This window comes from Lutjanus erythropterus, chromosome 2 (genome assembly GCF_056507025.1).
Source record: "Lutjanus erythropterus isolate fLutEry1 chromosome 2, fLutEry1.hap2, whole genome shotgun sequence".
Classification (NCBI taxonomy): domain Eukaryota; kingdom Metazoa; phylum Chordata; class Actinopteri; order Lutjaniformes; family Lutjanidae; genus Lutjanus; species Lutjanus erythropterus.
The window spans coordinates 19368199-19392886 of record NC_139318.1 but is presented as its reverse complement, the minus strand read 5'-3'; the positions used below and the strand labels follow the sequence as shown (position 1 = coordinate 19392886).

Sequence of the window (24688 nt, the reverse complement as noted above, 5' to 3'; positions counted from 1 at the left end):
GTAAAATATCTTGTTTGATAACCACATTTGAGGGATCACCCTGTTTATGTATATATTCTAGGGATGCATAATAATGTAATAAATCATTGACTGATAATTGGACATTTATAATATTAATTATTATTCCAATATTTATTATCTAGGCTATAATTATATCCCATTTGAGAGATTCGGACAAAGCATTTTATTTCTTAGGCAAAGTTCTCTATATAACGGCCAAACTTTACTAGAAAAAATTAATTTTGAGGAGTCAGAACTGTTCTTTGTTTTTGTTGTCAAAGTGTTGTCAGTTAAATTTGGTTTGGTCAGAACTATGGATTATTAACTCATCCATCTTTGCTAATTACATGTTTACCTTTCTTCTCCCTGGGTGTGTATAAACTACAGGTTATATGAAATAAAATAAAAAAAATACAATGTGAAATTATCAGTTATCTTAGCATTCTTGGTTATTGTATCAGTTGAAAAGAAATCCATATCATGCATCAAAACACAACAGTTCTTATTTTCAGGTGATATGCAAATAAAATAAGTATAACTGTGTTTTAAAATAAAAACATACTCATGAATATTATGTTCCATTTCTGCCACATTTTGAGCATAAATCCCTGTACAGTGGGCCTTTAAATGCCAAGGTGATTTAGGTTGGGAGGAGAAAAAGGGAGGAAAGGAGATGAGGAAGGTGGACTTGATGTGATAAGCATCAACAAGTAAGTCCCCGCTGTTTGTATGGTGGTTCTCTGTGTGTTCACAGTGTACATACATGAGTACACTCTGAAATTTATGATAGCTGGCACACAGTACATGATCCTCAGTGATTCAGTGCATTGTTTTACATGTGTGGTCCTACAAATAGGTAATTCCTTGCCTGGATTATCTCCCTTTTTTCTTTCTTGATTTAAAGCCTCAGGAAAGAAATCTGTGATTTATGTTGTCTTGTTGGTTTGAAGCATTTAATAAGGACTGCCAAACCGTGTACGTGAGTGGACTGGAGCGGGAACAATTTCTGCTCCCCCTCTCAAAGCATCTTCTAATCGCGCCGCTCCAAGCTGCTCCAGGTTTTCTGTTTTCTACATTTGCTATTTTCTCTATCCCACTTGTTCTCTGCTCACGCTCAGAGAAAACCTGTTCCAGTATGCACCGTAGCAAATGTGGTGAATGCTGCCCTTCTGATTTATTGCACAATGTGAAGGGAAATTTAAAGGGATCAAAGAAGACAGAAAGTGAATGGAAGCGCAGCAAGTGAGGCGAACAGAGGTGGATCTCTCGTGTGAATTGAGGCAATGATCCTGCTCAAAATGTGTGGTTGTTCTGATGACATAAATGCACAATCAAAGGATAAAAAACTAGAGCGCCTGGAAGAAAGAAGGGTAAAAATAATGGAGTTCCTCTGACCAGTGTTTCCCAGATTATTCACTTAGGAGGACAGCCTGCCCCCCTGAAACAAACTAAATATTTTATTTATGTTAGGCTATTTACCTAATTTATGTGCACTTGTTTCATTTCAACTGAGTGTTGAGATTGTTGAGTGCATTCACAGTCACGCTATTTCTCTCTTCTGTTTCATCGACACATAGAGCGGAGCAGAGGAGACACAGGTGAAGTGACCTTGATGGTACTGGTCACAAACAGGCTCGGTATTGAATGACATGCAAACATGCTGACAGATTCTGTGTGTTCGTGTTTTTAGCTGAGCTAAAACAGATTGGTGGTGCTGTTTTGTCCTAATACCCACTCTGTGGGAATTAGCTTGCCATTGAACAAGTTGTTTCAGTCAGCATTGCATTTTCAAAGTCTCTGAGAAACAGCAGCAACCTCCAAAAAGGCAACCTACACACTGAAAATAGCAAATTTCTTTCCTGGACACTAATAGTATGAATGTAAAGTAGCTAACAGCCGTTACTTTTTCTTTTGCACTTATGTAGTCATTTTAATTCCAGGCCACACCTCCCAATGTGCACGTGTTCCACCAAAACTAGTTGCCCTCTGTCACTATCTTGTAGGGGAAGACTATGCAAGACTATTGTGACTGTGGCGCTGACTTTAGCCAATGTTAATGTAAAATGACTTTGTATACTATAGCAACATAACTTTATATGGTCTGTCTCATCATTGTTTATCACATGCAAAAATGATGAGGTGAAGAATGATGTTGAGTATTACAACACTACCGGGGCATTTTATGAGGAGTGAGCACTGCACCGGGCACTGTTTTGCTTGTCAGCAACCGGTTATATGGAAACTTAGGCGGCAATTTGGCCTTTTGTACTCTGATTAAACTGACATGCAGTTAACACATCAGTCATAAATTTGTTTAATGAAAACCCAACTCACTTCACCACTGTTTTGGCAGAAGGAAATAACAGGCAAGCCAAGTTTAAAAGTGACATGGTTTCTTTTAAGTGCTGTGCAGTGCATCTACTTTATGCTGATGCAAAGAGTGGTTCATATGGATTTTGAAAAGTAACTCATAAATATTATTCGGACAGCCTACGCTGGCATTTAAGCAAAGAAACTTTAAAGTGTTAAAGTGAATTTGGTGTGGTGGTAGGTGGTTGAATGAGAACACTTTACCATCTCCATCGGTTGTTAGTAGCCAAAAGAAACAGACTGCAAAACAGTCCAACGGTTAAATTGGAGCAAATAAATGGGAATGAAAATCCTCCCGGGGTTGTTCAGCTTGTCCGTGTGATGGAGCTTTATCTCGAAGCGAGAGGGAACACAGAGAAACGCTCCAGGCAAAATCGCGCTGCTCTGCCCCCACTCTGCACCGCTCACATATCCTGTCGCAAATATGCTAGAAAAAAACAAATTCCTGCACAGAACGGTATTAGATTGCTTTGCATTAGACAGCTGCAACTGGACAGGGGTCCTGTTGGTCCTGTTGGATTCAATAATACAGTATAATTAGTCTAATGTGGGCAGGAGCAGGCAGTCGATTGTGATCCAGGCACCCAGCTTGTATCCTCTGCTATACAAGATTTTAATTTAGAGAAAGTTTTTTAAATGTATTATTTAAAAAGCATATACAATAATAGTATTTAGTTTTAGTTCACGTCTTTTAAAATAGCTTAATAACAGTTGAATGATTCTACTGTATTCATTCTTCTGATTAAAAACAGTCCATAGAAAGTATGTGAGTAGTTTGTTCCCTGTAGGACAAGCCAAACAGATTTTAATAAGAAACAGGAGTGGGCTGCATTTGTCAGAAACCCTGCAGGATTTACTGTTGCATTTACTCTTTTTAGAAGGCTGCTGAACAGTAAAGCCCCCGCCTCAAAAATGTTGTATTCACACTGAGCTGTATCCGCCTCCACAAATGGGTCGCTTGGGGTGTGTCGCTAGTGTTTGAAAGTGGGAGTCAAATCAAATTTATGTAACCCTATATTTTGATAGTCACTGTGTTTAGATAGCTCCAAAAACTTTTAATAACCAGCACATGGCGTTAGACAAATGTTTCAATATGCTTAAATTGATTACTTTACTGCACGCCTCATAAACTGGATCACATGGGAGAACAATGTTTTCCTAATTGCCAGTTCTGTTCCTCAGGCTCTCATGGTATTTTGTCCATATGGTTTAGATTTATCAAAGCCAAACTGTCATGGAAATCAGTAAATTCAAAATGATCAGATATGTTTTCTCCCACCCTACATTTGATTGTTGAGTCTGTTGTAACCTTTAGCATTGCACTGAGAAATAATTCAAACTAAGTCAGGAATTGCATCAGGTAGAGAGTGCAGGGTCATAAAACATGGGACACTTGCTGCAATATTCACATTCAGTTTGTCTTCAAGTTACAGGCTTGGACAGCTACTGGTTAAGTACAAGTATTTAATTCACACTCTTTTAATAATCCCTGTCATTCTAATCAGCACCATCCTCCTGAATAGACTGGTTTTCACATGCAGTCATACATGTAAAATGATGATGATGAATTAACCAAACATCATTTCTTTCAAACTCTTCAATTTTAATCATTTATACTTCTGTGTTAAAGGAATAGCTTGACATTTGACAGGGAAATATGGTTAATTGCTGTCTTCTTGAGAGATACAGGGTGTAAAACTCAGTTTCATCCCGATCCACATCAGCCTTATGGTTGCCTTCAAAGGGCCAGTTGTTATTGTAAGAATATATAGATGTGTCTTCTTGTTATCATATTACATAATCACCTCTTCATTTGATTATTATTGGTTTTAGTAAAAACATAATAACTAATAACTAGCTCTGAAAGCAGAAGTGTAGGAAAAATTCATGGCAAGCAGACATTCAACCATGTCTTCTTTCAGCTACAGCTAACGGCTCGACTGCCCCTGCTGGAAATGGCTATATGATTTGGAGACGTTATCTAGTGTGTACCGACATCCAGCAGCAAGATGCCTGCAGCGTGTGGATATCAAGATTTGGGGTACACTCTGAGATATGTAGTTTATGGACACCATACTTTCGCAGTGCACCATAGAATTGTATTGAGCATATTATATTCTTTGCAAGCTCTGACCAGTAAATGAGGTGCCCAGCCAGATTCATCCCACTGGCCTCCACTCTGACTCCTGCTGAATGTGCTGAAAATTGTTCCATAATGTAACTATCCCATAAAACTAACACATTTTTTACATTTTGTTTTGAAAGTGCTTTTTGGTAGATTTTATTACCTTTGGACACAGCCAGGCTGTGTATTTTGTGTATTATGGGAGAGTGTGTGTTTTTTTGGAGCAATGGGTGTTTGTTGGGTTTGTTTTTTTGTTTTGTCCAATGGGATATTTTTTGAAACAATTGGGGTCTTGGAATAATGAGGCATTAGAACAATGGGCAGTCCCTGTTTCCTGTGCCAGTGGAGATTGTAAAGACCATATTAGCCAAGTTTAAAGAGGACTCAGTGATTTAGAGTTCTAGCAAAGCTAATTATCAGATGGTATCTGTTGTCAAACTTTTTGCTACTGTATAACCTCAGTTTATTTCATGTTCATTTGTCTAATGATGTTCAGCTCCTCAAGTGAGACATTTTAAAAAGATGTCTGAGCAATAAAAATGTTCAGTACACTTTGTGGTTTTATATTTTTCATAATAGTAATATCTCAAGCCAGCTAAAGTCATTAAAAGGTTAAGACAGAATTTGAGCTCCACTGTTGTTACTTCATAAGTTCATTGACTTGTCATGCAGTTTCCAAACTGTTTGTTTCCTTGAGATATTTAGGAGGACAAAGTAAAGTGTGCTCATCTTTTTGTCATCTGAGGTTTTTAATATATTAAATACTGCTATACAACAGGCTTTAAATACATCACAGTATAATTTAAAGGGCACCAGTCAGGGTTGTTTGTAACTCTCTTTAGTGCTTCACCAGTTTGAAACAAGACTCTGCATCAAACTGCACACCGCACATTATTCTGTATTGTACTGTCTGCATCACAAAGTATGTTGGCTGAAGAGGCTCAATCATGTGTGTACTCATGCATCTACCTGAAAAACAAAAAACACAAAAACACTCAGACACCACAAACTCCCCTCTCTTGAGATAAATGGAAACTGATGAATAATGTCAGTTCATGAATGCTAAATGTGTGTTGACCTCTTCAACCTGGTCAGACCTGATGGCAGGTGAATCATTACAAACTTATGTTGTGCAGACGAGCATTTTTCCAAATCTGGATATCTTTGTTTTAAATTCTAGTCAAGATACCGCATGTCTCAGGCTCAATTACAGGGTTTCAGCAAACTCCTGGAACAGAAGAAATTATATTTAATTTCTAATTATTAGAAATTATAATTGATTACAATTGACAGCAACATCAGTCCATCTTGTTTAGTGCAGGTGACAAACCATTATGCAGCTTTCCATATTAATGTAGGTGTGTTTGTATGTAACTATGTATGTACAGAAATGACTGTATATGCTGTGTATGTTAGTGTGTGTGTCCCACAGGCTACGAGGGACAAGGTCAGGCAGAGCTGCGCTTTAATTAACCAGAGCTCGGTCTCACACTATCATCAACCATGCTGCTCTTATAGCTAAGAGCTGCTACACGCCAGGCGTGAAATAATCCTCTATTGATTCACTTCACTGTCTTTGTATCTGTTTCTGTCTGTCTGACTCTCCCTCACTCTCCTCTACACACACACACACACACACGCACGTCTCGGTTTCACTTCATCTTATCACTGCTCGTTTGCTCTTTCATTTCCATTGTGCCATGATTTCTTTCTCCTTTATTCCCTCTCTCTCACTGTCTGTCTTTGTACCATTTGCTCTGTTGCACTCTCGTGCTTTTTAATATCCTCCTCTAATCTGCGTGCTGGGAGCCCAGTGAAGCATCTACAGCTTTACAGCACAGTGTTGGTTGAGGGGACCATCAGCACTCACCCCATCATTTTCTTGGGCTATTTCATTAGACCGGGGGACACTACACTGAGTGAGAGCAGCTGACCTGTCTTCTGTTATTTTCTCAGAGGTCTGCGTGTGTGTCTGAGTGTGTGAGTCTGATTGGTTCTCTAGGTAGGTGGATTACTGGATGGCTGAATGGATGGATAGGAAGATGTATTTGTAGTTAGATGGATAAGTACATAGATAGGATGGATGTGCAGATGGAAAGATAGATGGGTACGTTGACAGACAGTAAATATTGCAGGTACATAGATAGACATGTAGACACTAGGCACAGGTAGTGTGAAGATTTTATCCATAACAGTACTGATATTGATATTCTTATCGATGCTACTTTACATTATTTGATGCAAAAAATTAAGACATGACAGGCAAAGATGTGAAAAGAGTCTTCTAACTGGGGTAACTGGTAACTGGGATTAAGGTTGTGGTCATCTCCTGAGCCCAGGAGGAGCTGCTTGTTACTAAACTGAGAATCCACCTTAAAGGTCGGTCACTTTAAGTGGACATCCTGTTGATTTATTTAAACACAATGTAACATCACAAAAGTCTCGTTCAAAACACAAGAAAAAAAAAAACAACCTTCCAACTTCAGAAAAGCTAATAGTTGTGGACTTGATGGATGTATATGCTTATAAATTAACTTGCTACAAACTCCTTTCTCAACCATTTCAAGCCCTATCTCAACCTAATCCCACCTAGTTCTCGTTCCTCCCTGTCTGTCTGTACTCTCTTCTTCGTCAAACCATCTCTGAAGCTTTATTCCAATCTAGGAGGGCTGCTAACTGAGCTAACTAGGTAATGGCAGCTACAGCACAGTTAACAGCATTACTCTGGTGACTACAGTGTTACAAGAGAAAAGGTCCATGTTGCAGCAATCCCCCGGGCCTAATGGTGAGGCGCAGCTCCTGAATGGATTGAATTGAATGGCTGAATGTTTTATTTGATCATTAGAGGGCAGCCCTGCCATCTCTATAGAAAGATATACAGTACAAGAAGGAGGATGTACTGCTTCTGTGACTGGCCTTGTAGATGCCAAGTTCATGGAGGTCCATGAAAGGACAGGAGATGTCATGGAGTGCTACAAAGCCAGTGTTGGTTGGTTATATTATCTTAGGTGATGATAGAGTAATTAGTTACTTTTTAATTCAACTTACCTGATGCCAGATGAACAAATATTTTTTTATTTTGAAGACAGGTGCATTGAATTGACTTTTTCAGCTCTTTGATTGCTGAGGGATTCTTCCACAAAGTGGGCTAAAAGTCAACAGGAAGTTTCATCTGTCCCTTCCATATCTGTCAGTTGACTTTATGTGCAAAGACTGTTTAACCAGGGTTTGCTGACAGATGTTTGCCTGCTAATGTGTGCTGGACAGGGGAGATTATTATGGCTTACTCACTCGACAATTGCTGAGCTCTTCTGCAGACAAGACGATAGTGCCACATTTCTTCCCCGGGATCCCTCTGTGGAGCAAAGAGAGAAAATAATAAGAACCTAAATGGAAGGAAAGACATCTTTCATTTTTCCTATGGTGGAGGGCTTAAGGGATCAATAAAGGCCACTGCAAGAATAAAAGCACGTTCATTTTCCAACTCGTAGCCCTCCTGATTAGACTCAACAACAAAGTCAGTTTGATGTAGTTCACTTGACATTTCCTGACGTTTAAACAAAGTCTCACTCAACTATTTTCTATTACTCAGTAGAGTTGAACATAGATTTAACTGGCTATAACATACTGTAATTTTTTTCTTTGATAGCTGATAAGAACCTTATATCTTATATTGCTGACCACCTGTTTGGACAAATTTATAACTACTTTGATTATAATGTGTCAGCTGTTTTTGATAGCAGGACAAAGGATATGATATATTGAATTTAGGGTTTTTTTTCTGTCATGCTCAGTGCAGTGAGGCATCTTGTAAACTGGATGGTTATTTCATTGTCATGAATGAATAAGTGGAGTGATGAGTTTTGTATGTTTTGGTGAATGTATCTAAATTTGTTTCCCCAGATGTTCAAATCATGAAAATACTCATATTATTCAGTGTCTTGCAAAAAATCAGTCGCTCATTAAACTGCTCATAACTCAGAGGGCAAAGCCTTTTAACATTTTCCTGATTCTACGATCATACAAAGCAACTAATCTAATTTCCCTTTTAACTCACTGTTTATGGTCATCATGCACTTCCTGCAAGATCGAATATTAAACACTTGAGGAATCAAAGGCAGTAATCTATTACTGTAAAATACCCCTTTGCAAACATAGACTTTCATGTGTTTTTCCTCCTTTCTTCTTGTTATATTATGTGTTGCTTTGTAGCTCATGTTATTTTTGTTTTGCTCTGGGGAAAGTGAAGGCTAAGGGGCCTCATTTAAGGGCAAAATAACAGTGCTATTCTGACATCCTCACATTGCTAAATCTTATCGTTTAAATCAGGCTGGGGTTGTGTGCTTATTCAGATCTGCCATATCTCTCAATTTCAAATGAAAAAAGAGATGGCAAGATTTGAGAATCAGAGAGGCCATCAAAAGCTCAACCTCCTTGTCTCGCTTATTACACTCGACTCAAACAGAGTGTAGAGGAGCAATGGATCATTTCTTTGAAGCCTCAAGAATGTTTTTTTTTTCTGCATTTTTTGGCCAGTTCTTTTCTTTTGTCTTTTTCTTTTACTTTCTCACTTGACTAGACAATGTTCTATTGTTTGAAGTGCAACAGGAAATATATTTGTCTTTATGCCTTAGTATGTATCTTTGTACTGTGTGTGTGTGTGTGTGTGTGTGTGTGTGTGTGTGTGTGTGTGTGTGTGTGTGTGTGTGTGCTTGTGTTTAGGTATTTGGGTTGTGGTAAAATGAGGCTAAATCTCCTCTGTCCTTTAGTCTGCTCAAGGTGAAAGGTGGAATTGAATTGTAATGCCCATGAAATGGTATTCGTATATTAGAACATGAGAAGTTGTAAGTGGAAAGGATGTAAAAATGGAAAAACTGAAAAAGATCACTACTTCAGTGGTAAAGCTACCTTTACATGATCTGAAATTACAATATTTTTTTTTCACTGTTTTGTTGATGACACACAGTTCTACCCAGATTTAGCCAAATAACTACAATTTCTCCAAAAACTGAATCCAGGACTTACTTTCTACACATTAATTAAAGAACATGAGTCCACAACACTGAAGGCCCAGTCACACCATTAAGTTGCTAACTGCTAAATGTTTCCAATAGATTATTCTGGTGGAATTGCCTAACTATCTAATTTCTCTGCAGTGCACTGCCCCCTGGCATTTTATCCCCAGGATAGTACAGTTCAATACTAAATTCACTTAAGAGCTTGAGAAGGGAAGGAAGATGCTTTCCAATGCTCTTAGGTCTCAAACTTCCACCTGCTAACCATCAAGCTAGCAAGTTATTGGTCAACAGCTGGACATTCACAGAGTTAATTCAGAAGACTCCCGTCCATCAACTCCTGTCTCATAACTATCGGCAAACTAGTCCTTTTTTATGGAGCAGTTTGTACTTTGACAGAGGTTTAAACTGAAGTGGGTGGTGAAGTGCAGCTCCTACAGTAAACTATGATAGCCTCCTTCTCTTTGTATTCTCTGTCTCTCTGTTCCCTTAAAGAGCCCTGCTGTTGTGAAGGCTGGCTGTTGGTCAATGGCGTGAATTTGTTTGATGTGAGAACATTACATTTTTACTTTATTCCCCTGAGTAAATCCATTTATTGTAGCAATTAAATTAATGAATGATTTCATGTGAAATTGTGTTCTTTTAAGAGGAGGTGTGACTGCTTGTTCTTACTCCAAACCTACAGTGACCAGACATCCTGGCTTTCACTGGGATTGTCCCAAACTGGGTGTCTCAAGACTGGACAAGTATCTTTGTTTTGAAGATTTACAACCTAATTGCTCCAATTTTCACCTAATTTACAGTAGGCCTAATCGTAATCTACTTGTTTTCAGCCCTTACAGCCCTGTTTATCATCTTGTCCCACTCATTATTACCTAACCCAATATAACAATATATACAATGCACCACACATCCTAATTCAACACTGATTTTTCTGTGTGTCAATCAATCAATGTGTTGTTGTCAATGCTGTTGCTAGTCTGAGTTGTAACATCACAGGCTATGATGCTCGCGGTTCATTATGCTGTCTGTTAGCTGTCACGCTGAAGAGAAAGTCAGTCTTTACTAAAGAGCTCCAGGAAGCTTACTCTTTTCTTTGTGAAGTAACCAGCAATGCAAATGTTCATAACATCCATGATAACATTCATAACATTAAGTTCATAACATCCATGGTGTTGAAAGCGGTGCCTGGTAGTTGTGCTAAGTGCTCAAATAATTGTCTCACATCCTGCTGAAAACACTTTTAGTGTGTGCCTGAGCCCAGACACGTGCACATGCATGAATAAACTTAAGGGTCCTTTGTTGAGAGTTTGAACATATGGTGGTCCTATCCAGAAAAAAAAAAAAACAACCTCAGGGTAATAAAATAAATTAAATTAATTTATGTTATCACCATACTGACATGAATTATATGTCACATGATATGAAATTTTAAGTGAGAAATATGCTAGCTTCACTAGAGACTGCTTTTACAGAGGAGTACTGATAGAGAGCTAAATATAATGATGCTACAAGTGAAGGTGACCTTTTGGATAGAAAATGTCCCACCTCACCATTTTTTCCTATTTTATATTTCTGTGAAATGTATGATAATGAATGATAAATTCTTGAATTAGAGCCAAACAGATTTTGTGAGGTTTACAGTGACCTTGAGACATTAACTAAACGTGACCTTGACCTTTGACTTTTGACCACCAAAATCTAATAAATTCACCATTGAGTCCAAGTGGATGTTTGTGCCAAATGTGAAGAAATTCCCCCAAGGCGTTCTTGAGATATTGCTTTCACAAGAATGGAAGGGACATGAGGTCAGAGTAACCTTGACTTTTGACCACCAGACTCTGATCATTTCATCCTTGGGTCCAAATGGATGTTTGTACCAGATCTGAAGACTTTCTATAAAGGCTTGGAGAAAGCCATCAGCATTCATATCCTTCATATCCACCCCTATCACTCCAGCTCTTTATATTCTGGTGTCACTCAAACCTTTTAATTCTGTATCCAGCTGTTTCAGAGTGCTGCGCCAAGGCTTTTAACATTATCATGAAAGAGAGACCATATTACTTCAACTCTCTCCACCCTGTTATAGAACTAAGCTGAAAAGCTCGTTTCTTGTCTACAAAGCAGTGAATAGTCTTGCCGCTGCTTATATAAGTGAATTCCTGTCCTCGTACCATGCTGTCAGAGACCTGAGATAACCAAAGGCCTGTCTGTCCCTGCAGTAGGTCCAGGTTTTGGCGACAGGGTTTTCTCAGAGCTTGTCTTCAGTTGGCTGGTCAGTTACGTGTGGGGGCGTGTGTGCATTATAAACTTATGATTTTAAGCTACTGTCATTATTCTGTCTTTTCTTATTTGTGTCTGTACTGTATGGATTGACTGTGTCATAAACTGTATCCAGACAAAATCCGTCCCACATTGTTGTCACTATGAGGCACATGTACTGTATAAAATATGCTCCCACTTAAAACATATAACAATATTAACAAATAGTTCAGGAAATGTATCACCTTTCATTTGCCCGTGTAACATCAGTGTGTCAGATCTTCCAGGCTATTATTTGTCTCAACTGGGGACTGTGAAGTTGATTGTGGTCATTCTGCATGTGTGTTAATTGCCTCATTCATCAGCTGTGTGTCGCAGTAAGAGGAATGTGTCTTATTAGTTGGAAAGTGTTATATGTATGGTGGCACAGTAGTTGTAGGTGGCCTGCATGGATTTCCTTTCACAGTCCAAAGACGGTAGGTGAGCTGGAGACGGTGAAGTATTTATCTGTCACTGGTTTCATATCAAATAAACCAGAATGAATTGTTTGAGCACTTGCTCACTATTCACACCTGCTAATAGTCTACAAAGCAGCTAACCAGGATAGTGATATTCATTTTCCATTGCAGTATCCCTTTCCTCCCTAAAAATGTCTGCCATATACGAGATATTTCATTTGAGTCCTGCTGGGAGAACAGAGTTACAGAACTCTTGGAATTCAGAGATGCAGAAAATTCATTTTTCTGCCATTCTTCTTTAGAGTGAAATTGACACCATATAACATCCACCTCCCACTAAAAGAATCCCATTACATGCTGGTATGGCTCATGCAGCAGCCCAGATGAGTGCAGTATGCGCTGGTTGATTTTACTGAGGTGCCTCTAATCACATTTCATCAACTGCATCAAAATGGGACACATCCCATTAACTTCCTAAGAGTAGTCCTGACTCCTGAATATTATGTTCATAATTATGTATGTTATCTTCTATCCAAAACATTAATAAGCCTAATTATCAACATATTTCTTTTTTTCCCTACAACTAAGGCAACTAAAGCATGATTGTTTTTATGGTTTTGTTCAGGCCACTTAAAATACTTATTTGAGTTTAGGGAAAGGTCAGAGTCTTAGAGATGAGATCTATTAACTTTTAAAATATTTAATAAAACCATGTGCCAACTGTGCCTAACCTCAACCAAGTGTTTAGTAGTCTTAGCCTAAAATATATAAGATGCAGCATATTCAGTCATCTACCACTGTCTTCCCTATATCGTCTTTGCAGAACATGAAAATAAATTCTTCACCTAGGCAGCTATTTTATTTCCTCCTAAACATGTTTGGCAATAGAGGCCAAACAACAGAATTACCACCTCTTGGTTATATAGTGCCAACCACTCAAGTTGCAGTTTGCATCCATGCCTGTCCAGACTTAAATGTAGTGACAATTTTGAGAGAATGTAATAAAAAGGTGTTAAGTGTATTTTTTGGCCTGTGGTCGCAGCTGTCACTGGCGTGGAAGCATAAGAATGTATTGCTTTGGAGATGCAGTTAGTGAAGGAAACCCAAAAGACTTTAGACAAAGTTCACTAGTACTTGGCAGGTTATTGATGTTTCCATGAGTTAGATGCAATTGACAGTTAGGTGACAAAGTAGCACGTCACTAATTACATTTAACATCTACACTGTTCTTACAGTCGTATTTCTTGCAGCAATTCTTCCATCAGTTTTCACAAAAGATTGACAGGCTTGACATTGCAAACAACCTTCTGAAGTCAAAAGATGGGATAAAGTGCTCTCCAGCTGTGTGTATAAGTGCTTTCTGCTCTTTGTACGGAGGTGAGTGGGTTTTAAGAGGTAGATGGAGACCTTTGATCCACACAGTAAAAGCACTCATCGATCTTCAGGTGGGGAAATCGTCCTGGTCGTATGGACAAAGGATGCAGGAAACTGTGAGTGTTTTTTTTATCACCTAACATCTTACACACTCACAGACATTTGGCACCCTGTCAACCACTGGCTCAAAAACACAGTTTTGGAAAGACAAATGACTCTATATCTACATCCTTCTTAGCTTATTCTTTCCTTCACCTCATGTAACCGAATCAATTTCCTCTCAGGTCTTCCCAGAAATAGCTTGTTATGTTAAGGCCACAGAGAAGCAAAAACCAACAGACAAAAGATTTTGGCTAAATACAAGTGAATCTGTGCTGTGCTGGCAAGCTGTGGCTTTACAGTAACTGTGGAGAAAAGCAGCTACAGTGAACAACTTGTGTACAAATGCAGGCTTTCAACCATAAGCCTCATGTTTCCTGCTTATTGATGGGCTGATAAATACTTAAATATTTTACACAGATTGTATGTGAAGCACATGTTTTATGGCAATCAGTTAGGGCCAATTAGTTCATTGAAGGTGTCTTTTTAAAATGGCACACATTCAGTAAATGGATGTAACTGTATATTATTTTTTGTAACTAATATTCGTCGTGCTACATGTTACCCTAAAATGCCAAACTTTGAAATAAAAATTCTTGCTAAATTGTTGTTGATTTATGATCAATAACACCCTTTCTAAAATGGCACTTATGTGCATAAATTTTGTCAGAAAATAGTCAAAAAAAAAATCTAAATTTCCTAAAAGTGATGTCTTAAAAATGCTTTATTTTCCTATGAGCAGACAAAGAAGTGTGGCAAATTCTCAAAACTGAGAGTTAGAACTAGGTCATGTTTGCCATTTCTGCTTGAAAATTGACAATTGTACAGCAAAATATTTGATGATTGATTGGCTGTCTGTTGATTAACCTTTTCAGCTTTGCTTTATACACCCCAGTGTATATCTCCATAGATTTAAACTGTATCTGTGTGTTAGTAGCAATCCTCAAGACCTTTATGCCTCCACGCTGGTGACAGCCATGGCCCAGAGGCATTATGTATTTTGGGTTCTCCAGTTGTCCGTCCCATACTCGAGAACATGCTACCTCAAGAACGCCTTGGCACAAATGTCCACCTGGACTTAAGGATGAACTGATTAGATTTTGGCAGTCAAGGTCACTGCAACTTCACAAAACACATTTTTGATCTGTCAAGTCAGATATTACTGTACCCTGTCTTTATTGTGCATCCCTACAAAATTTCACACCAAGGTCTGATAGATACAATGATTAAGTGAAGACATTTTATATTCTAAAGATCATTTTCACTGTGACATCATAATGTTCAGCTCTCTATCAGTCCTCTGTACTCCTCTGTTAATAGTGAAGATGGCATGTTTCTCACTGGAAATTATTCATTGGACAATATAGTGATAACTTGTATTTTACTTCTCTTAATACCTTTTATTAAATTCCTTCAAAGTTGCAGGTCATTATAGTGGTAACTTCCATATGAACTTCCTTCAGAGTCTTCACTACATACATTATATGAGTCTGGACAGACTTGGATGTAAACTACAACTTGACTGGCTGGCAGAAGCATATAATTGCGAGGGGGTAATTCTGTGCTATCTGTACCCGAGGTTGTAAACAACAATATTTTGTAAATAAAATATTCACAATTCTGCTCCTGTGTAACTCACAGAAAAGAAAATCAATCAGTTGGTGTTAAACAACAATCTGTCTCCTGCTGGATTTGGTCCCTCCTGTATGCTTGTGCATGACAAAAATCCCAGCCATCTCGTTGCTTAAGAATATATTGGAAGAAGAAAGAGAAATGAACAAATAAGATCTCATTTGCACCTTGCTATTGATTTGCACCAGCAAAAAAAGTCCCAGACTTGACTTGATTTATAATTTGCCTCAGTTACGGCAGATAGACCTCCTGGGGGTGCCACACACAAGATACTGCACCCTCATATTACTGAAAACTTGAAATGGTAATCTAATAAATGTGTCTGGCTAATTTTATTCTTTGAACTGCAAATTAGAAAGCACTTCTTCTGCAATAACTTAGGACGCCTAAAAAGAAAGAATTTCTGTTTTTTTCATAGAGGAGTCAAAGCGGTGCATGCTTAATATAACCTGTCCATTAACACAATGCTTCAGAGACCCACAAGATACGCACCTGAGCTCTTTTGAACCTCTCATTTTAAACAACGGAGAGTTATACATTAACAGACACATGCACATTAAAACAAACAACAAGAGACAGACATATCATTGCTCATAAGAATATGTAAACATAGAAATTACACTTGCACAAAATCCCTCAAAGCATAATGACCCAGAGACATACAGCACTGGCACAAACACACACATACACACTATTTTTGTTTACAGTGGTGAGAACCTGTAATTACAGAAATCTTCAGGGAGTCGAAGACTAAAGCAAACTAACAAAGCTGCTGTGAATAAGAAACGGCTAAATTAATTTTGCAGAGGGCAGTATGAGACGGACAAGAAAAGGAGGGCGGATTGAAAGTGTGTAACTACTGGGCAAATTAGAAAGCTACTCTCTGTTCTCTGTCCTGCTTACATTTGAGACTTTGAGTCCACAGACATGCTAGTGGCTCTGTGAGGCTGTACTTTGACACAATGGTGCTTTGAGCTGAATGCTGACGTCAACCTGTTGACATGCTCACAGTGGCAATGCTAACATGCTAAAGCTAAGCAAGTATAACCTCGTTTTCACCATCTTAGTTTAGCATGTTAGCATTCTAACAGTTGCTAGGTTAGTTGATAGAAATACCGCAAGAGCTACTAGCGGTATTTCATTCTGGACTGACAGACAGACAGACAGATGGACCACCCAACCAGCTGCTAGACTGGCTAAAAAACAGAATCTGATGAACTTCAGTTCAGAGGGTTCAGAAATAGGAAGCATGGTGTGTGTGATTGACATAGACACTCTCAGTGTTCAGCATTCAAGTTCCAGTTCCAGTTGATTATATTGATGAATTAATACACCTGCAAGTGTTTAAACTAGGGCTGAAGTAGAAGCACAAAAGCATCCAAGTAGCACAGAGCACATACGTTTGTATCCAGGGCCAAGGGCCATTGTACATAATCAGACTTCTTGAGAGTGAGATTGTGCTGGAGGCCTTCCAGAAGAGCACTCTACCACAGGGATCTACAGTAAAGAATAGCCCCTCATTGATTCACTCTGTGCAACAGCTTGACTGAGAGCCTGGAAAACTCAACAGTGATTAACGCAGAAAAATGAGAGGTTTCAACTGAGGGAGAAGGGCAAAAAGGTTGAAGAAAGAACTGAGCCTGAGGACAGCATGAAACAGCTATGCAAGGTGTTTCACTCTTGCACAGGTTGCAGGTGTTATTGTAGTAGAATTAAAAAAAACTCAAGCAGAGAGAGGCAAGAGAGATAGGGGGAGAGAGCAAAAAGAGTCCACATCCAAATCAATGAGATTGCTGCTTTTATTCAGTTTTATTCAGCAGGCGTTTCAGGAATGTGTGCAACAGTGAAAGTGCTACTTTAACAATAGCCATTCAGTGTATTTTCTTTCTGTAAATGCGTATGCCATTTTCAATTGTTGGTTAACAAACTCATTATGTCAGTGCACAACAATTGTGCATGTTGGATGTGCAAGAAAAGCTTTTTGGAACTGGAACTTTTTTTTATTATCATAACTATTACTTATTGCCTAATATTGGTCATCTTTTGTTGGATTACACTGACAACCATTAAAGTTCTCCTCCAGACACATTTTAAAAATACTCTGCTATGAGTATTACTTTTTATAAGGTTCTCCCAGATCAAAATTATTAATATTTGCAGATGACAGTGGATCTGATCATTAACAACAAAGAATTCATGCACAGGAGACAGGTAGCTCACTCTTTAACATGGAGTGCTGTCACCACCTTCAGCAGAACTCTTGTCAAAGTTTTCATAATTCACTTTCAGTACAAGTCTTGTGCTCATTTACACATGAAGTCAAATAGCCAGGTGATGGCACAGGATCACTTCATGTTCCTGTGGACTACCATCAATGACCTCATCAAACACTGTGAACATCATCAGCCTGATCAAGAAAAGGAACTAATGAGAAGCTCAATGTCACAGAATTAGATTTAGTCCAGTTTTAAGGCAGTCATAGAAAAAGAATGTTTTAGAGACTGACAGGTAAATCCTTGATTGGACAGTTTTGGTGATTGTCATCCTGTATCATCATTGCATCATCAGGACCCATGTGGGAAAATCTGATTCTGGCTGACAGAAGTTTGCACAGCCCTCTAATGCACAGCCCTCTAATGCCTCTAATGTGAGTATTTAAGCTCACAAAGAAACAACCAGCAAATTGTGGCATGTTATGAATAATGTCTGACAGAAATAGGATGAAAAGAAGACATCTTGTAGTTTACAGGACACTGCACACCTGTGCGCACCTTGCTGACCTGCTGTGGTTCATGTGTGTGTAATGTCCACATAGAGACAGCACGCTGCAGTGCTGCATCTGACAACACAACTGTAGTTCTTTATACATTGAATTTACAGAGGTTTTGAGAGGAGAAGAAAAAAATAAGAAGAAAGCATCGGGATTTTTGTTTTCCCCACGTTCAGACAGAGAAAGACAAAGGGAGGGGGAGGCGGACAACGCATCCGCCCTTCACCCGACTTTTTCATGTGTGTCATACTCTTGTATTACTGTGGAATCGCTGTCACACACTTTTTAATCAGACAAAGCACACAAAGTAGGATATAAGCACAGCAGTTTGAACAGCTTTTGGCCTGTTAACTGGGGAAAACTTGTGTGTGCACTAAGTTTTCCATTTAACTTTGGACTGCTTAGCTTTGCTTCAAAACTGAAGCACAAGGATCAATCAATACTGACTTCAAACTTTGGAGTTGTAAATTTTGCCAATTCTATGTTGCTGTAGTGTTTATTTTGCAGGTTAGTCTGCTGCAGCTGGTGTTAGACTGCTGCATGGCTGTGGCTAGTATCTGTTGTATGGAAGGGTGCAACAAAATGAGACTAATGTTGTAATATTGAGAGACAGTCGAGAGAAACTATGTGAACGTTAAACCTCCTATGTAGGGTTGTAGTCAACCAAAGAAAAATTCGGTTAAAATTCAACCTATTTTTCATTCTTCAACCATATCGCTCACCCCTAGTTCACACTCCTGAGCATGTTGTTTGCTGTCAGCTGCCTATCAGTAAGGACCTGCATGACTCTGGATTGGATAAGGATGATAAGACTTACACATATAGACAACCATCTGTTGCGAAAACTCAGAAGACGCCTCATTGCAAGGGCTGCCACTTTTTATACCCAGACTCACCATCTCACAAGAACCATCTGGAAACAGTAACGTCTTATTACACATCTTTGCTCTATACTGTATAAGAAGTTCTGCTTGCCTCTGATGACTGCCATGTATGTTAAAATGTATTATGAAATGCAAAAATTCAACAAAAGAAGCACATTATTAAATAAATTACACAGTGCACAGTCAAATCAGCATGCATACTGCACGTTGGTCAGTGAATTGCCTTCCAGCTGCATCAATGTTCAGTTAGTCTCATTCCCAGGTTCCCACCCACAGGTCACCTAATCCATTCCACTCACAGCTTTTGTCTAAAATGGTGATCAAGAATAAAAGAAGGCAGAGCGTTTAGCCTCCCGGAGGCTTTTACTGATCTTCAGTCCACCAACTGCACACTGTGACCAAGTTGAGTAGGAGGCAGGAAAGCAAAAGCGCCATGGGAGAGTCCTTTAGGAAGCCTATTGGAGGTGGTGATTATCGGCTGCCATTAAAACAGACCAAATGCTCATCAGTATGTTTCGGGAGGCATAAAGGCGAATATAGTTACTGAAAATGAGGCTGTATTCTAGAAGGCACTTACTGATGATGAATACTGCCTGCTGTTGTTAGAATACCATAACAACTACTTGTGGAAATCTCATTTATGGACACTTATGGTTACCAATTTTTGCAAATTGGGTTATCTTGTAAAGAAAGCAGCACATTGACCACAGTTTGATTTTATGGTTATGTTTTTTGGAAAGGGCAAAGGAAGGAGATTTGCTGGTCATTTAGAAATGTGCAAGTAACAGTTTCACACATCAGTTAAACAAAACTTTAAACAGTAGAGGATAGAGCTGAGAGTTTTACAACACATTTTTGACGAGGTTACAGTACAGCTGACTCAACACAGCTTTCAGCATCTTATAATTTCAGGTTCACATGCAGGTCCTTGCACTGTCAGGTCATGTTCTCTTTGTACAGTCTAATGAATCAAACCACATCTGTGGACAGCTTGCACTGTTTGAAATAATATGAAAGCCATGCTGCGCAGCCAAAAGTTGTTCAGACAAATAACTTTAAGTTCTAGTTGAGAGCTCAGAACTTCAAAGCCAGAAATATGTATAAAAACATACACAAGGCAAGTGGAATATTTCCATTTTATGTAATTGTGCAACCATGAAACATGGCACCTCGGGTGTGAATATTTCACTTGCTTCAGTAAAGTGTTGGAACTCGTACTGGAGCTCATGCTTGAAATGTGAAGCCATTTAGGGGTAAAATAAAAGGTCTAAGAGAAAAAGGAGACAGAGAGGCAGAGTAAGAAAATGTGAGGCATACACATTAAAACAATATAGTCTGAGCCAAAGGAGGTGTATGATTTCTGGCCCAGTGCAGATGCCCACAGACACAGTGTCAGTGTTTTAACACACTGAGTTGTAACACAGCCTCTGTTTAACATACTGCAGGGGGTATTTTTTGATCACCAGCTCATTCCAGCCCAGTATCCCTAGGAAATACATCCATATGAATATGTGCTTCGTGATTTATGTCCAGTGCCAATGTTCAGTGCTTATGCGGGAATTAGTGTGCCCTGTAGCAAAGCGAGAAGTCAGGGTGTGTAGTTCAGGCTGGTGCATGGATGCATAGCAAATCCAACTTTCACTGGATTTCAAATCCCGTTGAAGACCTGCAATTAACTTTTGTGTTTTTATTATATTTAATTATGATTTTTCCCTTACCTTAACAGTATCTTATCCATAATTTAGTTGTCATAACCACAATCTTTTCATAACCCTAACCATAGAAAAAAAACTTTATTTCAAAGTGTATACATCTCATTCATCTAAAATGCATGTTTTATGCTTTTGTGAATTTGAGCTATTCTAACTAACTAACTAACTAACTAACACCAGGTCACTCAATAGCACAAACAAGCTATCAGGTTGAGGCATTGATAGGCCAGCAATTCCCAAGCAGCAATTCACAAAATCTTACAGTTGCAGCTGAAAATTACAACAGAAATAAGCAAGTTTGCCAAACAAGTTTTATAGGATCGTCCTATCTTGATGTTCTTATCTGGCAGTAGGGTTTGCTCTTCCATAGGAGGTGCTTTACAAAATCTTAATTGATCTAAAACCCCGTCTTTTCTCTCATCCTCTTTTGATTAGTGATGCATCCTCAGCACAGCATGACAGTAGTGGTACCAATTAGGAAATGCAGAGGGACACGTCTTTGGCATTAGTGTTTTCAACTCATTTTTTATTCCATTCACACTAATGAGCCAAAGAGGAATTACTGCAGGGATTTATTTTAAATTCACTTTTAATTAGATTATGCAACAAAGTACTGGCTATATGAGTGATTTATATCTATGTCATACAGTGTGTGAGAAGTATCGACATGATACCATGGGAAAACACAGCATTTTTATTCTTTTCAACTGACATTTCCGTGGTTCAAAAAATGTATTTTGTTACTTGAACTTTAAGTGAGGGAAGTGAAAAGGACAGGGATGATTGGGACATGAGCCTCTGCTGAGTTTGTTTCATTCAGTATAATATGGAAATTGTGTGTTGGAGCTTGGAGGTACTGGATGGCACATTCATGAAAGGGCCAAGATGGACTAAAAACACAGTTTGATTGATTGATTTGTACAGTTGTAGGTCTCTTTAAACCTGTGAAAAAACTAAATGGTGGTTAAGTGATAATTAGTACTGGACAGTCATTGATTGGTGATGTTTTTGCTCAGCCAATGAATCATTTTATAATCAAAACAGTGTTGCTGAAGTACTTTCCTTAGATTTTATGTTGATTAAGTTTAATTTCTTCTGTTGGCACTCACTTCTTTCTCTGTTAGTTACAAGTGCAATTACCGTCCTCCCTCTATAAAGAACAGAGCATTTTCCCAGGAGAGGGTTATAATTTTGATCTCGAGCAGCAGCAAAATTATCAGTATCATCAGTTAGCATTAGGTGGAACAGCTTCACAAATTAAGGGAACAAAATAGGGACTGGCAAAATACACCTATAGAAGAAAGTGTGGCACATTAGTAAATTAAATGTAGTGGTAAATCCAAAATCAAAAATGCAGATTTTTCGCCTAAACTGTAGTACTGTTTATCCATCTTGATTTTTTTTGGTGTGAGCAACAGAGTTTTAGAAATATCAACCATAAAGATGTTTGCCTTATCTCCAATATAATGAGACTAAAGAGCACTCTGCTTGTAGAGAAAGTCGTTCTGGTAGATTCTACTGCAGAAATAAAATAGTTCCTACAACAAACTGCTCACAACAAAGAGTGTGGATTATCTTCAGTATCCAGGTTATGATTTTTGGGAAGAGACACTGGATTTGAATTTTAAAATGTGTTTTTTGGCACTTTGAGCACCATAAGCCAAATGCCACTTGGTGTCATAATATTAAAGAAAAGGCCAGTATCCCCAAAACCCTGTAACTCACACCAAAAAAATCTATTATAATTTTGGGCTGAACTGTCCCTTTAAGGTACTTTAAAAGCTGAAATCCAGTGGCCCTTCCTGGCATCAAAACTAATAGTCAAGACAGCGAAAGGAACTTTATTCTTATCTTAGTATGATTCTTGGTATAGTCTTAATTTGAGTGTCTCTGCTGAGAGTCAACCTTTCACATTAATTAATATACTTAGTTGTCCCCCAAAATCACATGTACACCTGTCCCCAACTACTCTCCCCATTCAGTCGGTAGCTTTACAACACAAGCTGTGTCCTTCTTGACAACAAGACCCCGTTGCTGTTGTAATTACACAGACTTTTACACTGGGTCTCTCAGATGTACTCCCATTGGTTTAACACTTAATTCAGATTTAGGTTTAGGAAGCTTGTTTCCTCCTCTTTGGTGGCATTTGCATTTTGATCTTGCTGTGATTTCCTCTAAAATTGTATATAATCTGAAAAGCAACGCTACTTCAGCAGACAGGATCATGCCATCGTGTTGTGAGGCCGTCTCCGGTGCACAGTGAACAAAGCTCATCTTGAACCAGCCAAAGATTTTGGACCTGAAGGAATCTTTTTCTTCAACAAATAGTACCAGTATTGGGCATCAGTCCCGTACTGATAGTTCATGTACTCGTACTCGTACTCATGAAACTACTCTGATACCACCACACCCGATACCACTTTATGAACAGTACCTCCGCACAAACAATTTGATTAAAAACATCTGAATAACCAATATGACGCAGAGTTCAAGAAGTTTTCTAATGTTAGCAGTGGGAAAAGGCAGCAAAACATTTGCTACATTTAAAAAGTGAGGATAAAAATAAAGTATTTTTAAAAGTCACTGTAAGAACTGTAGAGGCTTTATTAGTAAGTACTCATATTAGTACTCCGGCAAGTACCCAAGTGTAAATACTTGGGGGGGAAAAAAGAACTAACGGTGCGTCTCTAGTAGGGTTGTTGCTGTTGTTGTGAGCATCTGGGTGATGGCTTGGCTGAGACCAGCTTCCTAGTAAAGATTCATATAGTTATTCCAAGTGATTTTGTCTCAGACTTCTTACTGCACCAGTGGCATTCCTTAAAATCACAACAATAGTGACTGACTTGTTCATGAGGTTAAAGCCAATAAATAACTTTTCTAACTAATCTTGTTCACTCTACATGTTTACAGCCATCATACAATCATATTACAAATTACATGTGAGCACAAAACATGATATGCAATACAAGAATTCATAAAGTTCCTCCAAACATTGTCCATCATGTTTCTGCATATACAGTATGTCAACAAATGACAACTCGGCAAGTCGTGTATCAGATTTTTCTGCAGACTTTCCAAGTTCTTGCTCTGACTTGTGGGGGCTGTCATGGGAATTTTCCCAGTCAGGAGCTCATTTTTCTGATTATTCCAACACCACATGTAGGCAGGATGACTCTACAGGAGCTGTCCGTTCAGCACCACCACAGCACAACACAGACAGCACCACCAGCAGTTTATCATTTTTACACAATTTTACCTCACTGCCTCTGCTAGAGACCCACAGCTTGAGTTTGTATTTTTTCCTAATGGCTCACAGCAGGTCCAGTTCCATGTATAATAGTTTGTTTTTAATCTTTTTACTGTAATGATGTTGTCAAAGGAATCAAAGTTTCAGGAATATCTAAAATCTCCCCAAAACTCTGCCCTGCTAGATGATGACCTTTAATGGCCTTGGCAGTGATTCACAACAGGCTTATTAAAAAATTTGCCTCATCACATGACATGAAACACTTCATAAATGTCTTTTTGATTGACACCGTCAAATACTGGCACAGTAGAACAATAAACAGTCGGTCAGGTTGTAATATCAGACCTGACACGTTCATGAGTCATTCTCTCCTGGCTCTCTTCAGGTCATATTGTGTGTGTGTGTGTGTGGAGCTGAGCTGCTTTGTTGGCTGGGTGTTGTTTTTGCAGAACGGACTGATTTTGAATCAAGGAGTGGAGGAAAGTGGTAAGACATATTCCAAGTACACTCTTAGAAATAAGGGTTCTAGAAGGGTTTTTCCTGAGCTTCTACTTTCTTCTTAAAAAAAAAAGCAAGTGTTGTTGCCAAGTGTTTTTTGTAAGACTACTTTTAAGAGTTGTAAGAACTGCTTTCATCTGAAGAACCTTTATGGAATAAAGAGTTCTTCAAGGATCTTCAAGGGTTCTATAAAACCCTTGGAATATAAAAGAATTATTGGTGGAATCCCTTTGGTGTTTTCT

At 38.6% G+C, this 24688-nt stretch overlaps 1 protein-coding gene across 1 annotated transcript in view; it reads right to left on the bottom strand.

The window, feature by feature from the left end:
• The window catches only part of cpne5b (copine Vb), a 163997-nt gene that overhangs the window by 53982 nt on the left and 85327 nt on the right, over positions 1–24688 (bottom strand). The window contains exon 8 of the mRNA XM_084730902.1: positions 7787–7850. Coding sequence (XP_084587028.1) covers positions 7787–7850 — 64 coding nt within the window. The remainder of the gene's footprint in view (positions 1–7786; positions 7851–24688) is intronic.